The sequence below is a fragment of the Atheta coriaria genome, unplaced genomic scaffold, assembly GCF_025399875.1.
Source record: "Atheta coriaria isolate IRGN ID8LTWV9N9 unplaced genomic scaffold, Caltech_Dcor_3.1 hic_scaffold_3_pilon, whole genome shotgun sequence".
Lineage (NCBI taxonomy): Eukaryota > Metazoa > Arthropoda > Insecta > Coleoptera > Staphylinidae > Dalotia > Dalotia coriaria.
Window position 1 is genome coordinate 6,530,766 of NW_027045445.1, and position 16,742 is coordinate 6,547,507.

Below are 16,742 nucleotides of genomic sequence, written 5' to 3' on the forward strand. Positions count from 1 at the left end.
CGACACCAAAAAAAAAAAAAAACGTCTGGAAATTGTTATATAATGCCGCTAATCTCGGCGGGGGTCGCAAGGGCATCGTCGATGAGTTCACGGTTCGAGTGATAACAACCCGCCGATTTAACACTACGTTTGCTCGATGATTTTTAAAATAAAACACATTTTTAAATATTGTGAGCGTTGGTAATGCAGGAAAATTAAATTATTAAAGCGCGTAATAGTTAATTAACTAATTGTTTGCGTTGTGGACGCTGGTCAGCGTGATGTTGTTTTTAGGGGCACGCCGCGCCCTTACGGACTTCACCCCTGCGTAACACCGGGACAAAACATCGATTTTTTCAAGGAGCGCCACGCACGCGATTAATTTACGAACACTTAACGTCATAAAATTGCTTACAAAACCTGGAAATAAACGAAACACACTATTTTCTGTTCACAAGTTTATATTTGAGGTTATTTTGTAGAAAAATGTACGAAAACAATTTGTATGTCGGAAATCAGGTCAATTAGGCAATTAATTCGATAAGGTTATAACCATTACGGAGAGAAAATGGAAATTTTAGTTCTTAACGAGTTTGTGTTGCCATGGCGACGCTTGCCACCGCCATCAGTAAATCACTTACGGACTCAATCAATTAATATGCTAATTATTCTACTTAGCTCGACACAAACACAAACACACATCGGGATATTATGTAAATACTTGTTCAATTGTGCAATACGTGTCACATACCAACTGTTGACTTAAATATATTGAATTTTTTATTGAAGTAAGCATAACCTATGTTTAAATTGTATTGTAGGCAACTTAATGTACGTGGCTATGAAATATAACTATGTGTTCGCATTGTGGGCTTGTTGTGCTTGTGAGAAGCGCTTGAGTGTTATTTTTAAATAAAATGGCGGTTATTTTCGTCGCGCGTCGACCTGCCAATTATCTAATTTTATCAACGGCGCGCACCGCCGTCGCACCGAAACAATCATCAGCTTTGTTTATGCTCGCGCACAAATTTTGGGCCCGATTGTCGCTCGATCATGCGACGACGCTGCATTTCCATACAAAAACCTAGCGTCAGAAAGGGCATGCGGGTCGGTAAGCCGACGGACCCTTCATCCATTGTGTGATAATCTAATGTGACTTACGGTCAACTTCCGGCTTTGGAAAAAAGGCGCATTTTTTACTTTTAACTTGAACTCAACAATCGCGCGTTATTAATTATTGTATTTCAAGTTGTCTACAGTTGATTTCTAAATATATATTTCACATTCGGCGTAATCTTAATATATTTTATATGTAAATCCAAAAGCAAATGGCCGCCGCGGAGAATTTATGTCGGCGTGCGTTTGCCAAAAAGCCAACCCAACACGCACGCCCTGAAATCAGTGAAAATCAAGCAAGAAATAAACGGAATTCCAAAACCCGAAGAAAATTATAAATAACCACGCTATAGGCAACCAACACGACACATGATATAATTGCGTGCACGAAGGGCCCGTTACATAATTCATTTTTATCGCTGGGCGAGCATTAACGCACAACGCGCAATGGAAACAAAGTTGAAATTAAAAAATCGTCCGAAAACCTCGAAAAGTTCCATCGTGTAATTTAACGAGCGTTCCAATGTTTAAGACACGTTATCAACATATGAATAACATGCGTTTCCAGCCTGTCATAGTCCGCGGAGCCACGCCCCAATATGCGGCGCGCATGCGTCTGCCACTGGCGTGCCTTCATCGGTGGCGCACTACAAACTGGCACTCAGTCGCTCAGCGCGCCTCGTGGCGATTGTCACGCGCATCGCGTTTCGTTCATTCCTGCATCAATACACACATCACACACTAGATTCATCGAAAAATCACTATTAGTTAAACACGATCGATTGCCACCGACAGCACTAACTCAATTTTCGTGATTTCACGCATTTTTCTATTCACATTCAACCATTTTTGGCAATTATTAATAATTAATTCATAATTTCTATCTAATTAAATCCGCAGTTGCAAACACGTGTGTGTTTCTAGTGTCCAATTGGATTTCTACGGCAAACAGGTATTTAGTTTTGATTTCTGTACTGAAATTTTCCGTTTGTGTTTCGAGTTAGCATAAATAAAATCGTGTCGTTGTCGCGCCGTCGGTGTCGTCGGGTGGTGTGTGCCACGGCGACTCATGTGACTTGCACATTTGTACACTTTGCACATTTGCAACATTTTTGTTTATTAATTTGCCTGTTTACCTCGAAACGTGTGTAATTTGTACAGATATTCAAGCAAACGTACGACTTGCAACGGTCGCAAATGTTCGGCGCCGTGTTTTCTTCGAGTTATAAATAAATTACTCGAGAACGCAACGAGTTACAATAATAATTCTTGCAGGACTGGATTTCCGATTAAATTTTACACCTGTAAATATTTTAAAACAATCAATTACGTTAAAATTTATCATGATTTTCGTGTATTTTCTCGGGAAGATTATTTTTAGACCTCGCGTATTTAGATAACAATTTTAAAAGTCTATTCTAATGTTTTTTAATGCATAATAATCATGTATGTGCCCAGCGCGTTAATTACCATCAATCAGCACGCTCATTATCCAATTGCCGCAAGGTGGCAGCACTTTGATATCGATTTGTATCGTTTAGGAAAAATGCAAAATGCTCGAAAAAAGAAAGCGCGTGTTATTTGATTCGTATGCATATAAGGCGAGTGGTTTTTCGATTAGCCAAGCCCCGTGCGTCGCGGTGAGTGTAACCTGCGCGCGCGACTGCCCAACCAACCTGATTGACGAGTTTTAATTGTAGGCCGACCGGCGATGGTTCTCCATCGAGCGTGTTCGATGTGTACATGCGCGATTATTAATCACCTGCGAGAGAGGTTATGTCGTCAGTCAGCAGTGGCGCCATCTGCACGAGGGAGGACTGTTCACATCTTACCGGGCAGCATTAGAGTGCGTTTGGCGATAAGTTTCTAATACTGTCAGGTAAAGATGTCGTCCGGACTCCGTAATCAGCGAAAAAACGGCGTGAAATGTGAAATATTATCGAATCATGCTGGACGGCATTCTTGAGGTGGATGCCCACGCATCAGGTCGACCCACACGTGTTGCAACATACATGCAAGTTGCAAATTTAAACAGACGAAAAAAATGCGCAAGATTTTCTTGGATTTTTTCGGAAAGCACAACTTTTGAGACCAACTCAAAGTGTGTTTGTGTGAGACATCACGTAACGCGTCACATTAGTTATGCGCGAGCTCCGGTTCGCTTGTTGGGTGACATTAATTTAGAAACCGAATGGAATTCGAAAACATTAGGAAAGCATCGGTTGTGTGTGGTGCCCTGGTTGAAACGCGTGTGAGGCTGCGTCGTCGCGTTGATCGCGACGCGACACAAAACCGTTAAAACGTTTTTTAACCTAAAAAAAACTTAAACACGCGTGTATCTATTCGTATACTAAGGGTAGCGCATCAAATATAAATAAATACATTTCTGATAGAGGATAGGAGGAAGTTTTCGGTGTTTATCGACCTTATTCACTTCCGTTCGGCGGTCTAACGTGCAACCTTGACGAAAGCGCTTCTTAGATAACTTATTCAAATCGACAAACATGTCAGCCAGATAAACTATGAAAATATAATACACTGTCACCATGTGTTAAATATTAGTCTAGCGTAAGGGACACATTACGGCGTTATTAATTGGGGTTTTTCGACTGTTTGGAATAATTTCGAATTTCACGCACATCTGGACACGAGACACATGATTATTCCTCAGCCAGACCAAGAAAAAACACAACGAGTGGAACAAGTGAACTGAAACGCTTTGCTTCGCTTTGCTTGCCTCACCACCCACTTTCTTTCATTATTATTGCCATTCATAACACGAAATAAATAATATTAAAATATGCGCGCGTCCTTGGACGTCCCAACTTGCGCATCGTGTGCAACAAATTGCAGTAATATTAAAATTGAGTAATTAATAATTTCATGCGCGCGCGGACATGACATGTTTAACTTTTAACTTTTGCACAGCGCCTGGTATCAGATAACGCCAACGACACCTTATCGAAAAGATACGAGCACCGTGCACGAGTGCACTTTAACAACCGCTACAAAACGCACAAAACTAATGTGTACGGCCTTTTATTGCTTCTCTCTGCTGGCTACAAACAAAACGTTGCATGGTTGACGATATGATTGTTGTTCGAAAACATTTTACAACGCTTACCTAATTAATTTTCGGCTGGTTTTTTTTCTCTCTACTTGAGAATTATTACTATTAAAAGACTAACACGTAGGTGTTACGGGCGGTTATTTATCGCCGGCGTGTGTGTGTGTGTGTGTCTTCGGTTCGCCACCAACGCCAAAACATTTGTCGCAGCTTGCTGAGATATAAATACACGCGTGCGGCGTCCAGAAGAGACAATCGCGGGGCCAAAATAAGCCGCTACCGCCGCCGACACTTCACGAAACATCAGCTCGAGTATTTCTCGACACACAATAGGAGGAAAATCCACATAAAAACTATTTTCTAAATGACATTTATACTTTCAACACATGCGCAACGTGTAAAACTATATTTTGTGCATTCCAGCGCCCTCTATAGGTTATATAGGGTATTAACTAAACAATTTGTCGTCTTTTTCAACAAACACTCATGATCGCCGTGATTTCGAGTGCGTACAATGTTCGGTTGATAAGCGGGCGAGATAATGTCGCGCCCGGCGACAGCGCGGACGGATTCGGTAAACAAGCGCCTTATCTGTGTCTAATAGGGGAATCAAGTATGGAATCAGCGGATTCGATCGCTCATTGAGTGGATCATCGTTTGAGAAACACACACACAATACACTTATCCAGCCGGCGGCAATTGTCACTGACCAACAATCTCAACGAGCGCACAATGCCCGATGATTAGACGGAAACGCTTCATTAACGCCTCTTAAACCGCTCTTAAAGTTCACTTAAATCAAACAAAATGCACATTGGGAGATGTGTTTTTGTCTTGTTTTGTCTGTTTTAGTCGCTGGCGATAAAGATGTCTCCCGGTCGGGTATTTATACAACCAGCAATGAGTACAACGTTCCTGCGGGAGTCACAGGAATTTCCGGTCGGCAAATATTGCTTTTGTTTTTATTTTGTTTTGTTTTTGTCACAGGTTGCTTATTTATATTGATAGAAACGTCAGAAGTATACAGATAATTATGTGGTTCGAAATTCTACCTGCGTTTTCCATCGTTGTGATTGCGCTTGCGTTGCCACCGTTTATAAGTGTCCCGATTTATTATCTTTGTACTGGACACATGTATCGACGGTCGATGCAAACACAGGAGGAGAGGATGTTGTATATACGGGATACAGCCATCACTGGTAGTGCTTATGTGATGAATTACTGTATTCCGGACGCTGAGGAGCCAAGGGAAGGGAAACAGGAGGATAAAAATGGCGGAGAGGAAGAAAATTAAATTTTGACGATTAGTAATTCATTAAGGAGTAAAATAAATGTAATAAATACTTGATTAATTTATTTATTCAGTTATTAGGTACCCAGATGACTACCCCCACCACTTTTTGCGGGTTTTGCGCAAAACCACTCATTATGAAGTCTTCAGTTCCACTTAGGTTGTGTCCAGGTCACTCCCACTTCACATTTCTATAGAAATAATGTATAAAATGTTTTGTATTAAATTTGTTTCGATAATTAAGTTACTTTTCGTGTATTCCTGAGTGACCAGCACTGTGATACGCTTCTGGCTCGCTGCCAAACATAACAAGCCTGGGCGCAGACAAAATATTACTACCAGAAGACTCCTCCCGACGAAATACAACCTACGAGAAACAACGAAATGAAAAAGTAATCCTGTTTCATTGATGTTAATTTTAAATAATATACCTACGAATTAATTAAATACCTAGAGGTTATTTTTGGTATTTTGACCCAGAATCGGGGAAAATGTTAAGTTTTTCGCCGCGCGTAAAATTCGAGGTCGGCCCCAATCGATCCCCGACCACGCCCCCGAAATTCACTCCTGCAAATCCTACCCACCAGCAATTTGTCACAAACCACGTGGATACAAGATACAAGGTAACTTATAAATAAAAATAAGTACAACCACAAGATTGTTTTGTTTTCTTTTATTTATTTAATTAATTAATTAATCTATATATATATATATATAAATGAATTGCTGTTCGTTAGTCTCGCAAAAACTCGAGAACGGCTGAACGGATTTATCTTATCATGGTCTTGAATTATTCGTGGAGGTCTAGGGAAGGTTTAAAAGGTGAGAAAAATTCGAATAATTGCCGGGAAAATCCTCAAAACAGCTCTTTTCTATAGAATAAAATTTGACATTGAGATTCAATCATAGTTATAGTTAAATAGTTGAATTCGAGATGGCGCGCTGAAGTGCATTATTGACAAAACTTTATATGCATAATTTCTTTAAATTAAAATTGCTAATCTTATTGATAGAATTGACTCTTACTACGAGTATGTCTAGAACAAGAGAGTAAAACGAATTACATTTTTATTAAACACTGCCGGAACGAAGTCGCGGGCAACATCTAGTTAGTAATAAAATATTTGCGTATTTTAATACTATGTGTATGGTGGGTTGCTGCCGTGAACAAGGATAATTAAAGACATAAATATTGCCAGCGGGTAAAAAAACAGGGAAAGTGAGCTTTTCACGCAAATACGCAATCGATATCGCGAGGCGCAGTCGATGGAAACAAAGCGGCGGCGGTGACGCTGTTGCTTCCCAGTTTTCCACATTTTCCGAGGTGCTATTGGTCAATACCAACGTGAAACACGAAGCATACAGAGTGTCAGACACGCAGCGCGTTGTTCTCACGACCAACTCGCTGTGGTTGTTTATTTTCCAGGACAAACGAGAAATAGAGAACTAGGGTCTGTGTAATTTGCATATTAGGGCTGTTCACGTCCACACGATTTTAATATAACACTCGCACGACACTATTCCCATCCAAAATAAGTATAAAATCCTATTTATTCAATAAACCATATCTATTCACACAAAAAAACGTAAAAATGGAATAATGCTTTGTATTTTTATTGTTTATAGTTTTATGTTGGCGAGAATAATTTATGTTACTCTCCACCAACATGCGAATGGACTTAATTAGGTTTTTCCCTTTTTCTCCACGTCGTGCGTGCTATCCACGGCGAATATTTATATGTAAATGCATTTAATGTTTATAATCCTTCATAATACGTCAAAAAACTAGATTCCGCGATAAAACTTAATCAATAACGTTGCTTGCTTGCAGAAATATGCAGGAAACGTGTGATTTGTGAATTTCTGACCAATCAAACCCTGGTACAACCTCATTGGATGCTGTGAAAACATGCGCGTTGCGAAATTTCATCCCCCTGAGAGAATCACCATAGCAACGGGATGCTGGGGGTGGAACCAATCGCAAAACACGCCAGGAAAATTGATTTTCTCTAAGCGCATTACACAATAAGATGGTAAATACAATATAATCGGATTATATTCTACCAAAGAAGCCCCAACTGGAGAATTTCAACTAATTCAATACACGTCAACAAATCAGAGTAAATATATAAAGATAACCGATAATATTGCTTACTCTGGGTATAAATATAACTCGTTATCATGTTTACTGCACCAGCATGTCAAGATGTCTTGACCTCAGTGTTTTTTTATCTTTACTGCTCACATACCAACAAATACCAAGTAAAAACTATGTAGGTCTTTTTGAATAGTTATTATTCTCCAAATAAAGTTGCAAAACATATTATTTCTTCTCCTAGTTGGAATGCGCCGGTGGTTTGGACCATTCCGCAATCAGAATAAGATGGTCATAGCCATGTCCGTTGAGGTTGGCGATTGCCTTGGCTGCATCATTGCGGAACTTGAAGTGGACATAAGCAAAACCTTTGCAGAGTCCAGTTGACTTCTCCTTAGCTAAATATAACTTCTGAATAGGTCCAAATGGTCGTACGAGTTCCTCCAGATCGGATTCGGTGGTGGAATCGCTCAAGTTGTTAATACGGATGGCGGTGGCATCGTCTCGACGTGGCATGTTGGGTCCATCAGAGCGTTTGGTTGCGCCCTCTCGTAAACTAGGCGGGACATACTTACTTCCTGGTGGTTTTGACCCATCAGCACCTGCAGCACCTAAATTATTTTAAATATTGTAATAAATATATGTTTATTTAGGTATTATGGAGGTTGTGATGTTGTACCTGGTGCAGATGGTTTGAGTTCACCTGGCTTAGCACCACCAGCTAATACAGTGTCCTTCCATGGACACTTTGATGTCCAATGGTCGCCTTGACAGTTCCTACATTTGACAACATTCTTGTCACCAAGTGCCTTCAGTTTCTCAATGCCTCCCTCATCCTCCTGCTTCTCTTCCTCCTTGTTGGAGATATACTGCATGTAAACATCTTCAGCAACAATTGTGTTTGCGGGATTTGGACCTGGTTTGTCTCCTTCGGATTCACCAAACTTGGCCCAGGTTTTTCTCTGCGCGATGGATTTGGATACGATGCGTTTTCTGGAGAATTTCAACTAATTCAATACACGTCAACAAATCAGAGTAAATATATAAAGATAACCGATAATATTGCTTACTCTGGGTATAAATATAACTCGTTATCATGTTTACTGCACCAGCATGTCAAGATGTCTTGACCTCAGTGTTTTTTTATCTTTACTGCTCACATACCAACAAATACCAAGTAAAAACTATGTAGGTCTTTTTGAATAGTTATTATTCTCCAAATAAAGTTGCAAAACATATTATTTCTTCTCCTAGTTGGAATGCGCCGGTGGTTTGGACCATTCCGCAATCAGAATAAGATGGTCATAGCCATGTCCGTTGAGGTTGGCGATTGCCTTGGCTGCATCATTGCGGAACTTGAAGTGGACATAAGCAAAACCTTTGCAGAGTCCAGTTGACTTCTCCTTAGCTAAGTATAACTTCTGAATAGGGCCGAATGGTCGTACGAGTTCCTCCAGATCAGATTCAGTGGTGGAATCGCTCAAGTTGTTAATACGGATGGCGGTGGCATCGTCTCGACGTGGCATGTTGGGTCCATCAGAGCGTTTGGTTGCGCCCTCTCGTAAACTAGGCGGGACATACTTACTTCCTGGTGGTTTTGACCCATCAGCACCTGCAGCACCTAAATTATTTTAAATATTGTAATAAATATATGTTTATTTAGGTATTATGGAGGTTGTGATGTTGTACCTGGTGCAGATGGTTTGAGTTCACCTGGCTTAGCACCACCAGCTAATACAGTGTCCTTCCATGGACACTTTGATGTCCAATGGTCGCCTTGACAGTTCCTACATTTGACAACATTCTTGTCACCAAGTGCCTTCAGTTTCTCAATGCCTCCCTCATCCTCCTGCTTCTCTTCCTCCTTGTTGGAGATATACTGCATGTAAACATCTTCAGCAACAATTGTGTTTGCGGGATTTGGACCTGGTTTGTCTCCTTCGGATTCACCAAACTTGGCCCAGGTTTTTCTCTGCGCGATGGATTTGGATACGATGCGTTTTTCGATTTTGTACGTGCGCACAATCTTGACTTTCTTGTCGTCGTCGTTGAGCTTGTAGTCTGTTACGATTTTCAAATTGCCTTCGCGCACCTGTAATTTGTGTTTATGTGTAATTTATTGCAACATATTTTGATGTAAATTACTTACTTCTGTGGATGGTGGTAGGCTTCCACCTTCCAGTTCAACCTCATCAGCCCAGCTGGACTTGATATCGTCGGCTACCGGCATTTTTATAAGCGTTTGCAAGCTGATTTTCTAATAATATTGAAAGAAAATTTGCAAGCGCGTCCAAATCACGTTCAGAAATTAACCTAGAAAGAGCGCATTGACATAAGTAGGGGATTTTTGGTGCGCTCGGAAAATCAATAATGACATAAACCAAATTGTTTTTAATATTTAAACATAAAACAATTAAGAAACCTGTTGCATTTCACTTATATTTATAAAATAAATTTAAGTTTACTCTTGTTTTAGTTAAATAAAGCATATATATTATTAATTTGAGTAAAATGTAAAAATCTGGTGATAAATCGAACTGACTCGGCCTTCATCGGATGTAACTAGAAGATTATCGTTGTTGTGTTGTTGTGATCAATTATTATCACAATTCATAAGAAATATAGTGTTTTACTGGCATTAAACGAAAATATAGATAGTTTATATAGAAATTAATCAAAAACTAATAGAAATTTTCATGTGAAAGATGGATTTCCTAGCGAAAAAAGGCAAATCAGATGGTAAGCATCAACTGTAATCATTTCGAGAAGCATTTTCCTACGCCGACTTTATTTCATTAACAAAACAATCCCTCGATAAGTATTTAACATTATTTTATAAGAAATATCATTATTTTAGTTGCCTAACCGAAAAGTAGAACCTTTCATCAATATCCTATTCTTCAGTTTGGTTGTTTATTTTTGTTAAACTGCTGTTGGTGACACTGTTTGGTCACTGCGTACTTTGAGGTTATATACAATTTTTCAAAACACATTGCTGAAAACATGCTGCGACGCCAAGCACGTTTAAGACGAGAATATCTCTATCGCAAAACGGTAGAAGATCGTCAGAAAAGCATACAAGATAAGAAGAATCGTGTGAAAGAAGCTTTGGAAAACAATGTTGCTATTCACGGCGACTTGCAGCAGAAAGCACTACATTATCAGAAGAAACTTGAGTGGCAGGATGATGGACCTGAGAAAGCAGTACAAATAGGTAAATATTACATTTATAATCAAAAAATACAAAATAAATTAACAATAAACAAATGAATAACTAGTTTTGCTAACAGTTTGGTACTTTATCTATCAGGTGGTGAAAGTGGTGGAACTTTTGCAAATTCCCAAGATGATGAATATCGTTATGCGGGCGTTGAAGACCCCAAAATTGTAATCACAACCTCGCGTGACCCAAGCTCCAAACTGAAACAATTCGTCAAAGAAATGCGCCTTATATTCCCGAATGCCCAACGCATGAATCGCGGTAACTACGAGATGAAGCAACTTATTGCAGCATGCAGAGCAAACGACGTCACCGATTTCATCGTTGTGCACGAACATCGCGGTATTCCAGATGGTTTAGTCGTCTGTCATTTGCCTTACGGCCCGACTGCTTACTTCAACATGTCTGACGTTGTAATGCGGCACGATATCCCCGACATCGGAACCATGTCCGAACAATACCCACATCTTGTCTTTCACAACTTCAAAACCCAACTGGGGCAGAGAGCAATGTCTATTTTGAAGTATCTCTTTCCTGTACCCAAGGAGGACTCGAAACGAGTGATGACATTCGCAAATCATGATGATTACATCAGTTTTCGCCATCATACATACAAAAAAGTAGAAAAACAGATTGAATTGAGTGAAGTAGGACCAAGATTTCAATTGAGATTGTATGAAATCAAGCTGGGGACTTTGGATATTGCCGGAGCTGCTGATACTGAATGGGTTTTCAGACCTTACATGAACACTACAATCAAGAGGAGGTTTTTAAGTGATGAGGATGGATGGAAGCAAGAAGAATAAACAATTTTTTCCTATATTTGTTTTTTATCCTCAAAAATCCTTTGATAGACTTTTTGTTTTGATTTTTAGTTAATTCTTATACTTTTTATTAGATTTTGATGTAACAGGCGTGTCGAGAAGTGGGCGTGTCCGCAAGAAGTCCTCAAAGTTGATGGATTTTGAATCTCCTGATGAAATCGAGAAGCCCAAGCGTCAATCAATTCCACACAAGAAGGCTGACTTCGGAAATATCTCACCGAAAAAAGTAAGCCATGAATTTGCACACAAAACATAACCTTATTTTAATCTTTTGTGTAAGTTACCTGGGGAAGACGACATGATGAAACCAGAATACGACTACGATGACATCGTCAGCCAGGAAAGCACTTCGGACTATGAAGCGGAGCCATTCCACGAACTCCAGATTCCTTCCAGTGAATCAATGGACGAATCACAAAGCGACATGGAGGAAGAAACGCCGCAGGCTGGTTTCCGTCGAATTGATGAAATGCCCGCGCAGACAATCTACGCTAGTCCTTCGGATAAGTCACCAAAGAAACGTCTGATCATCAAGGATAATAAAGTAATCAAAGCGAAAACACCGAAGAAAGAAAAGGGTAAAGCTAAAATGACTGCGTATATGTTATGGGCGCGTGAACAACGCGCTAAGATTCTTTTGGAGACACCTAAGTTAGATTTCGCGTCCATTTCGAAACGTCTCAGTGAATTATGGGCGTGTGTTACTACAAGCGAAAAAGATGCTTGGCAACGTCGTGCGAAACGACTCAACTCGAAATTACAGCCGTTTGCACCCGAACAACCCGATGCAGGCCGTGCTAATAAAAAATTCATTTCTCATTCTCCTTCACAACGTGGTACTGGAGGCGGTGTTAAATTCGGGGCGGGTGGGCATACACCAGGAGGGTCTTACCAACTGGGCGTGCCAAATGTAGGTAACACTTTATCCCCCGATAGTCCTCGATCAAGAGAAGTGGCTAAGCCAGGTATTAAACCGATAGATGTCGCTGCACATCTCAAACTCCTTGGTGAGAGTTTGACGATAATTGGAGAACGACTCAAGGAACACGAAGGACAAATTGCTGTTTCTGGTAGTTTGTCAGTATTATTAGATTCGTTACTTTGCGCTCTAGGACCTTTGCTGTGTTTGACGCAACAGGTGCCTGAATTACAGGAGAATTGTTGCACGCCGGAACAATTGACGAAGATTGTTGATAATGTCGCGTTTATTATGCCAGGACTGTAATTTTTGACGTTTATTTGTATAAATATGTTGGAAAATTAAAGGTTTTTTTTGTGTAATTCAAAATGAGTGGTATACCAACTCGGAGGGTTGGCCCCAGGGGTGCCAGCCGTAAGTAACAGTATAAAATTAGTGAAAATATGTATAATATGTAAGAAAAATATGTAAATGATTATGTAGAACCTTCGCTTTATGAAAGAACCACTTCAAGACGTGCTGGGGCAAATGCTGCGAGTACGAGCAGGATTCCTCCTGGTCCGGGACCCATGCGGGCTACATCCACCTTGGCACCTTCTAATATCCCCACTTCTTGTAACCCACGGGGACCTGGACAAGGCCCGCAAAGATCTATGTCTCGCTTGCAACCTCCCTCGACTTCACGAAGTCAAATACCAAGTTTAAGTAGTATCCCACGATCTGTTTCCAAAACTGGTGCTATTCCAAAGGCCTCCGCGAAATCTGTTACTGTTGAGAAACAAACCAAGTCGGGGTCTCAAATGGTTACCAAGACATCATCACGGAAGATTACTAAAGGTGATATTAAGGAGGCTGCGAGGTCTAAAGCCCAAAGGACGAAAAAGTCTACACTGGTTAAGGATGGCGAAGATAATGAAGAAAGTGAATGGGGTCAAGGACGTGCAACTACATCAGTCCTAGAACAACAGTTAGCTGAGAGTTTATTAGAAGCTGCTGCCCAACGGCCGAAAACTCCTTTGATTGCCACCACAGGCTGGAAAACAGCTATGAAACCACCGATGATGATGACTAAAGAAGGGTTGATTCCTATTGAGACACAGGTAATCTCAACGAAAAGTGTTACCAAACAGCCTGGGATGCCGGATATTATCGGTAGGGATGTTACTACTATTGAAACGATCTCACCTGATATGGCCGAGCGTACAGAGGTGGTCATGTCAAGAGTAAGTCCCTTTCGTCCTGGAGCGCATGCAACTAAAACCAAAGAAGCCGTAATTGTGCAAAATAAAGTCGCATTGGCTGCTGGATACAAGCAAACCATAAAAACAGTCACCTATGAAGGTGATCCTGAAGATATTCGACAAGCGCCGGTGTTACCAAGTCCCCAGGACGTAGCAAAAATGGTCCGGGAAGAAACAGCGTTGATTAATGAAACATTAGCTCTACAAATGCCGGATGTGAAACGTGTAAGCCCTTCGACATATCCAATCAGAAAGAAAGCACTTGGATATTCTTTTAATAAAGACACAGTTGCTGGAGTGGAGTCACGTGAGACAAGCGCAACCTGTACTGCAATGCCTGCGTATTTAGAGGAGCCCACACCTGAGATGATTGCTGAGATGATGAATATTGAAGAAAGGGGTTTGACTTTAGGTGACGTACCTTCAAACCTCTATAATTATCTCTTTCCTGGTCCAACAAGTACAGAACCCAAGGTGGCAGTAGCTTCCGCTGTATCCTTCCCTCTTCACGATGTGGTCATTCCTGATAAAATACCCAACATGTCCATGGATGTGCAGAATATTGAAGAGGTGATGAATGTGACACTGCATGCAGCTGTTACTGCTAGTGGGAATCAAAATGATAACAGTTATTGCGCTACGGTTGGAGAGGAACCTTTGGTAACGAAAAACGCTGCTCGGAAAGGTGGTAAAACCAAAAGGAAAAGGGTCACACCTTTAGCAAATGAAAAACCACCTTGGGGAGCGATAGAAGACGTTGAACCTGTTATAGATTTAGTAGGTGCACCGCTAGCTGTTAATCGTACTATACAACAGGAGACTGAAGAGGAATGTGATCCTTTAATGGAGGGGATAGAGTTTTTGCTACAAACGGAAGCCCCGCAGCATTATTCACAGATTCAGATGAGAGGCACACAGAAACCTGATTGGTTTCCAGGTATTCCAACTAAAAACAGTTTTAAGTGTTTTAAATATACATAGGTGTGATTATAGGTTATGTTATGGCTTTACCAAATGTTCCTAATCTGGTTACCTTGGCCAGATCACCAAGTGAAGTGTTTGGAGCTGCTTGGCAAGCAACACAACCAGATATCTTCAATGATGACAGCCTATTCATCATTTAAACTAAAACTCAGGTGCGGGGACGTTTTTTATTTGACATCAATAAAGCGACGAATATATTAATATTTATTAGTCTAATTTGCACCTTCAGCGCGTGACAATTATTGTCTGAACACTAATTTAATGCTAAGGTTGCCTCTGGTCATGAGTTTCACATATCCGCGATTGTGATGAGGAGGTAGGTGTACCCTGTACTGATATGTTCATCCATGCATGCGCATGCGCGACTTTTAACAATTTACAATCCTTTATTGTAGAAAAGTGACTTTGGTACATTATCACCACGATTTTTCCGTATATCTTCCTGTAGGCTGGATTCTAAGCTGTTAAAGCTGATCTCAGCTTTCTGTTTAAATGCGGCACACGCGAGAGGCGTGGCGAAAATAAGGAAGAATCCAACCACGCCCAGTTGGATTGGGAGATTCAACCATGGACGCCGTTTGAAGATTCCCTTGTTGTCGAGGTGCTGTATTACGAATGGCGTGAGCATCATACCGGGTGCCGCCATTACCACCCGGCTGAAGATAACCTGGGCGATACCACTGCGTGCAGCCGCTGTGGATTGACCTAGGCGGTTACCCTCGGAGTCAAAAACAGGTGTGCCTTCGGTTATTTCCTGCATACGCATGCATGGGATGTTAATGGCGTTGGCGGCGATGACGGCGATGAAGGGCACGAAGCGTCCGGCGATGGGCGGCAGCCGTTTTGCGTATTGATTCAGTGTCATCGCTGTGCCAACGGCGCCCGTTGTCGCCAAGACGTACGAAGTGCCTAATTGCCTGGAAATTCAAATGGAAAACATTAATGGCGTCATAGAACAAGTTTCATAATGATGTTTTCCTGTTATTGTAAATTATTTACATGTTTTGCACACGAGTTGTGCGATAACAAACGAGAATAATTTATTTCAATTCGAATTAAACTTGAACCAAAACTTCAAAGTTCATATTGGTTTTTACGACTTTTACGTAACCTGTGTGTGATTATGTACGTACTTTGCCGATATTGCAGCATCGCCGCTACGATTTGTGTAATTCACGAGCGCGTTGAACGTTTGATTGATCCACTGCCAGAAGATGACCGCCGGATTGCTTTGATAGAAGGTCATCATGCCTCCGGTGATGATCATGTTCATTGGCACCTGTGCAGACATCCTGCCAATGACAAATTGCTTCTCGCCGGTGTCGGGGTGAAACGCTGAATCGTAGATGTATTTTTGTCGCCATAATTCATTCACTGTGATTGGTTCCTTCAATTCACCCTTTCTACAAAGTAAAAATTAATTATTTCATATTTTTTTTAGTTATTTTTAGTTTTTTACTCACCTGAAGGCTGTGATGATTTGCCGCGCTCTTTCCAAGGTGGAGGCGCTTTGAAGTACGTTCAATGGATTCGTGACCATGAAAAAATGTTTCGCTCGGCCGGAATACGTGCCCTGGTCATATCGTGGCTCGTTGATGTTCAACGTCTGCAAATTCTCCTGCTTACTATTCGACATGGCAGCGAAATAATGCGAACTAAATTGTTGCGGTTTCTCTTCGCGACTGGTTTTCGGCGCGCGGCGCGATGTTGTGCGCGCACTTTTTCACGCCGTCCTCGTCGCAAGGCGAAAGTATTAAATAACTGATAATTTATGCTAAACTAATCAGACAACATGAATGTATACGGCGAGGCGTGCGCGCGTTCGCAGTGTAGGTGTTTGTGTGTGTTATCGATGTGCCAAGGCGGTTGTTTTTTTATAATTGTCTTGCGATTGTATAACACGCGTTGATAAACTCGCCATCAGAGATTATCGCCGCACCAGTTTGCTTCGTCGCTTGTTGTGTGCGAGAATGACGAGAATTTAAAACATGCACGTAATCGATAAC

The 16,742-nt window shown here is 41.0% G+C and overlaps 5 protein-coding genes and 1 long non-coding RNA gene across 7 annotated transcripts; 3 read left to right on the plus strand and 3 right to left on the minus strand.

The window, feature by feature from the left end:
* The first annotated feature begins 6,263 nt into the window (after positions 1-6,263).
* Positions 6,264-7,735, plus strand: LOC135803595 (uncharacterized). The gene is made up of 3 exons (XR_010550843.1): positions 6,264-6,904; positions 7,080-7,193; positions 7,285-7,735. It is a non-coding gene; the product is annotated as an uncharacterized lncRNA (long non-coding RNA).
* LOC135803592 (eukaryotic translation initiation factor 3 subunit G-like) lies at positions 7,732-8,542 on the minus strand. The gene is made up of 2 exons (XM_065317254.1): positions 8,228-8,542; positions 7,732-8,159 (listed from the first exon to the last, which is right to left on the minus strand). Exons 1-2 carry the CDS (start codon positions 8,421-8,423, stop codon positions 7,789-7,791), a joined length of 567 nt encoding a protein of 188 aa, XP_065173326.1. The 5' UTR covers positions 8,424-8,542; the 3' UTR covers positions 7,732-7,788.
* A 199-nt stretch (positions 8,543-8,741) lies between these two features.
* On the minus strand, positions 8,742-9,884 carry LOC135803585 (eukaryotic translation initiation factor 3 subunit G-like). Its single transcript, XM_065317245.1, has 3 exons — positions 9,698-9,884; positions 9,238-9,640; positions 8,742-9,169 (listed from the first exon to the last, which is right to left on the minus strand). The coding sequence occupies exons 1-3, from the start codon at positions 9,776-9,778 to the stop codon at positions 8,799-8,801; spliced, it is 855 nt and encodes a 284-aa protein (XP_065173317.1). The 5' UTR covers positions 9,779-9,884; the 3' UTR covers positions 8,742-8,798.
* A 204-nt stretch (positions 9,885-10,088) lies between these two features.
* LOC135803577 (U3 small nucleolar ribonucleoprotein protein IMP4) lies at positions 10,089-12,880 on the plus strand. 2 transcript variants are annotated; one of them, XM_065317234.1, is made up of 3 exons: positions 10,089-10,287; positions 11,667-11,818; positions 11,873-12,880. In XM_065317234.1, exons 1-3 carry the CDS (start codon positions 10,254-10,256, stop codon positions 12,815-12,817), a joined length of 1,131 nt encoding a protein of 376 aa, XP_065173306.1. In that variant the 5' UTR covers positions 10,089-10,253; the 3' UTR covers positions 12,818-12,880. The 2 variants fall into 2 exon arrangements, with proteins under 2 accessions (XP_065173306.1, XP_065173307.1); XM_065317235.1 differs by lacking the exons at positions 11,667-11,818; positions 11,873-12,880 and adding exons at positions 10,406-10,762; positions 10,859-11,588 and having other exon boundaries at positions 10,119-10,287.
* Positions 12,784-14,939, plus strand: LOC135803570 (uncharacterized). The gene is made up of 3 exons (XM_065317226.1): positions 12,784-12,925; positions 12,995-14,689; positions 14,746-14,939. Exons 1-3 carry the CDS (start codon positions 12,880-12,882, stop codon positions 14,874-14,876), a joined length of 1,872 nt encoding a protein of 623 aa, XP_065173298.1. The 5' UTR covers positions 12,784-12,879; the 3' UTR covers positions 14,877-14,939.
* Positions 14,928-16,523, minus strand: Sfxn1-3 (Sideroflexin-1-3). The gene is made up of 3 exons (XM_065317241.1): positions 16,200-16,523; positions 15,870-16,139; positions 14,928-15,653 (listed from the first exon to the last, which is right to left on the minus strand). The coding sequence occupies exons 1-3, from the start codon at positions 16,370-16,372 to the stop codon at positions 15,113-15,115; spliced, it is 984 nt and encodes a 327-aa protein (XP_065173313.1). The 5' UTR covers positions 16,373-16,523; the 3' UTR covers positions 14,928-15,112.
* Positions 16,524-16,742: the final 219 nt, after the last annotated feature.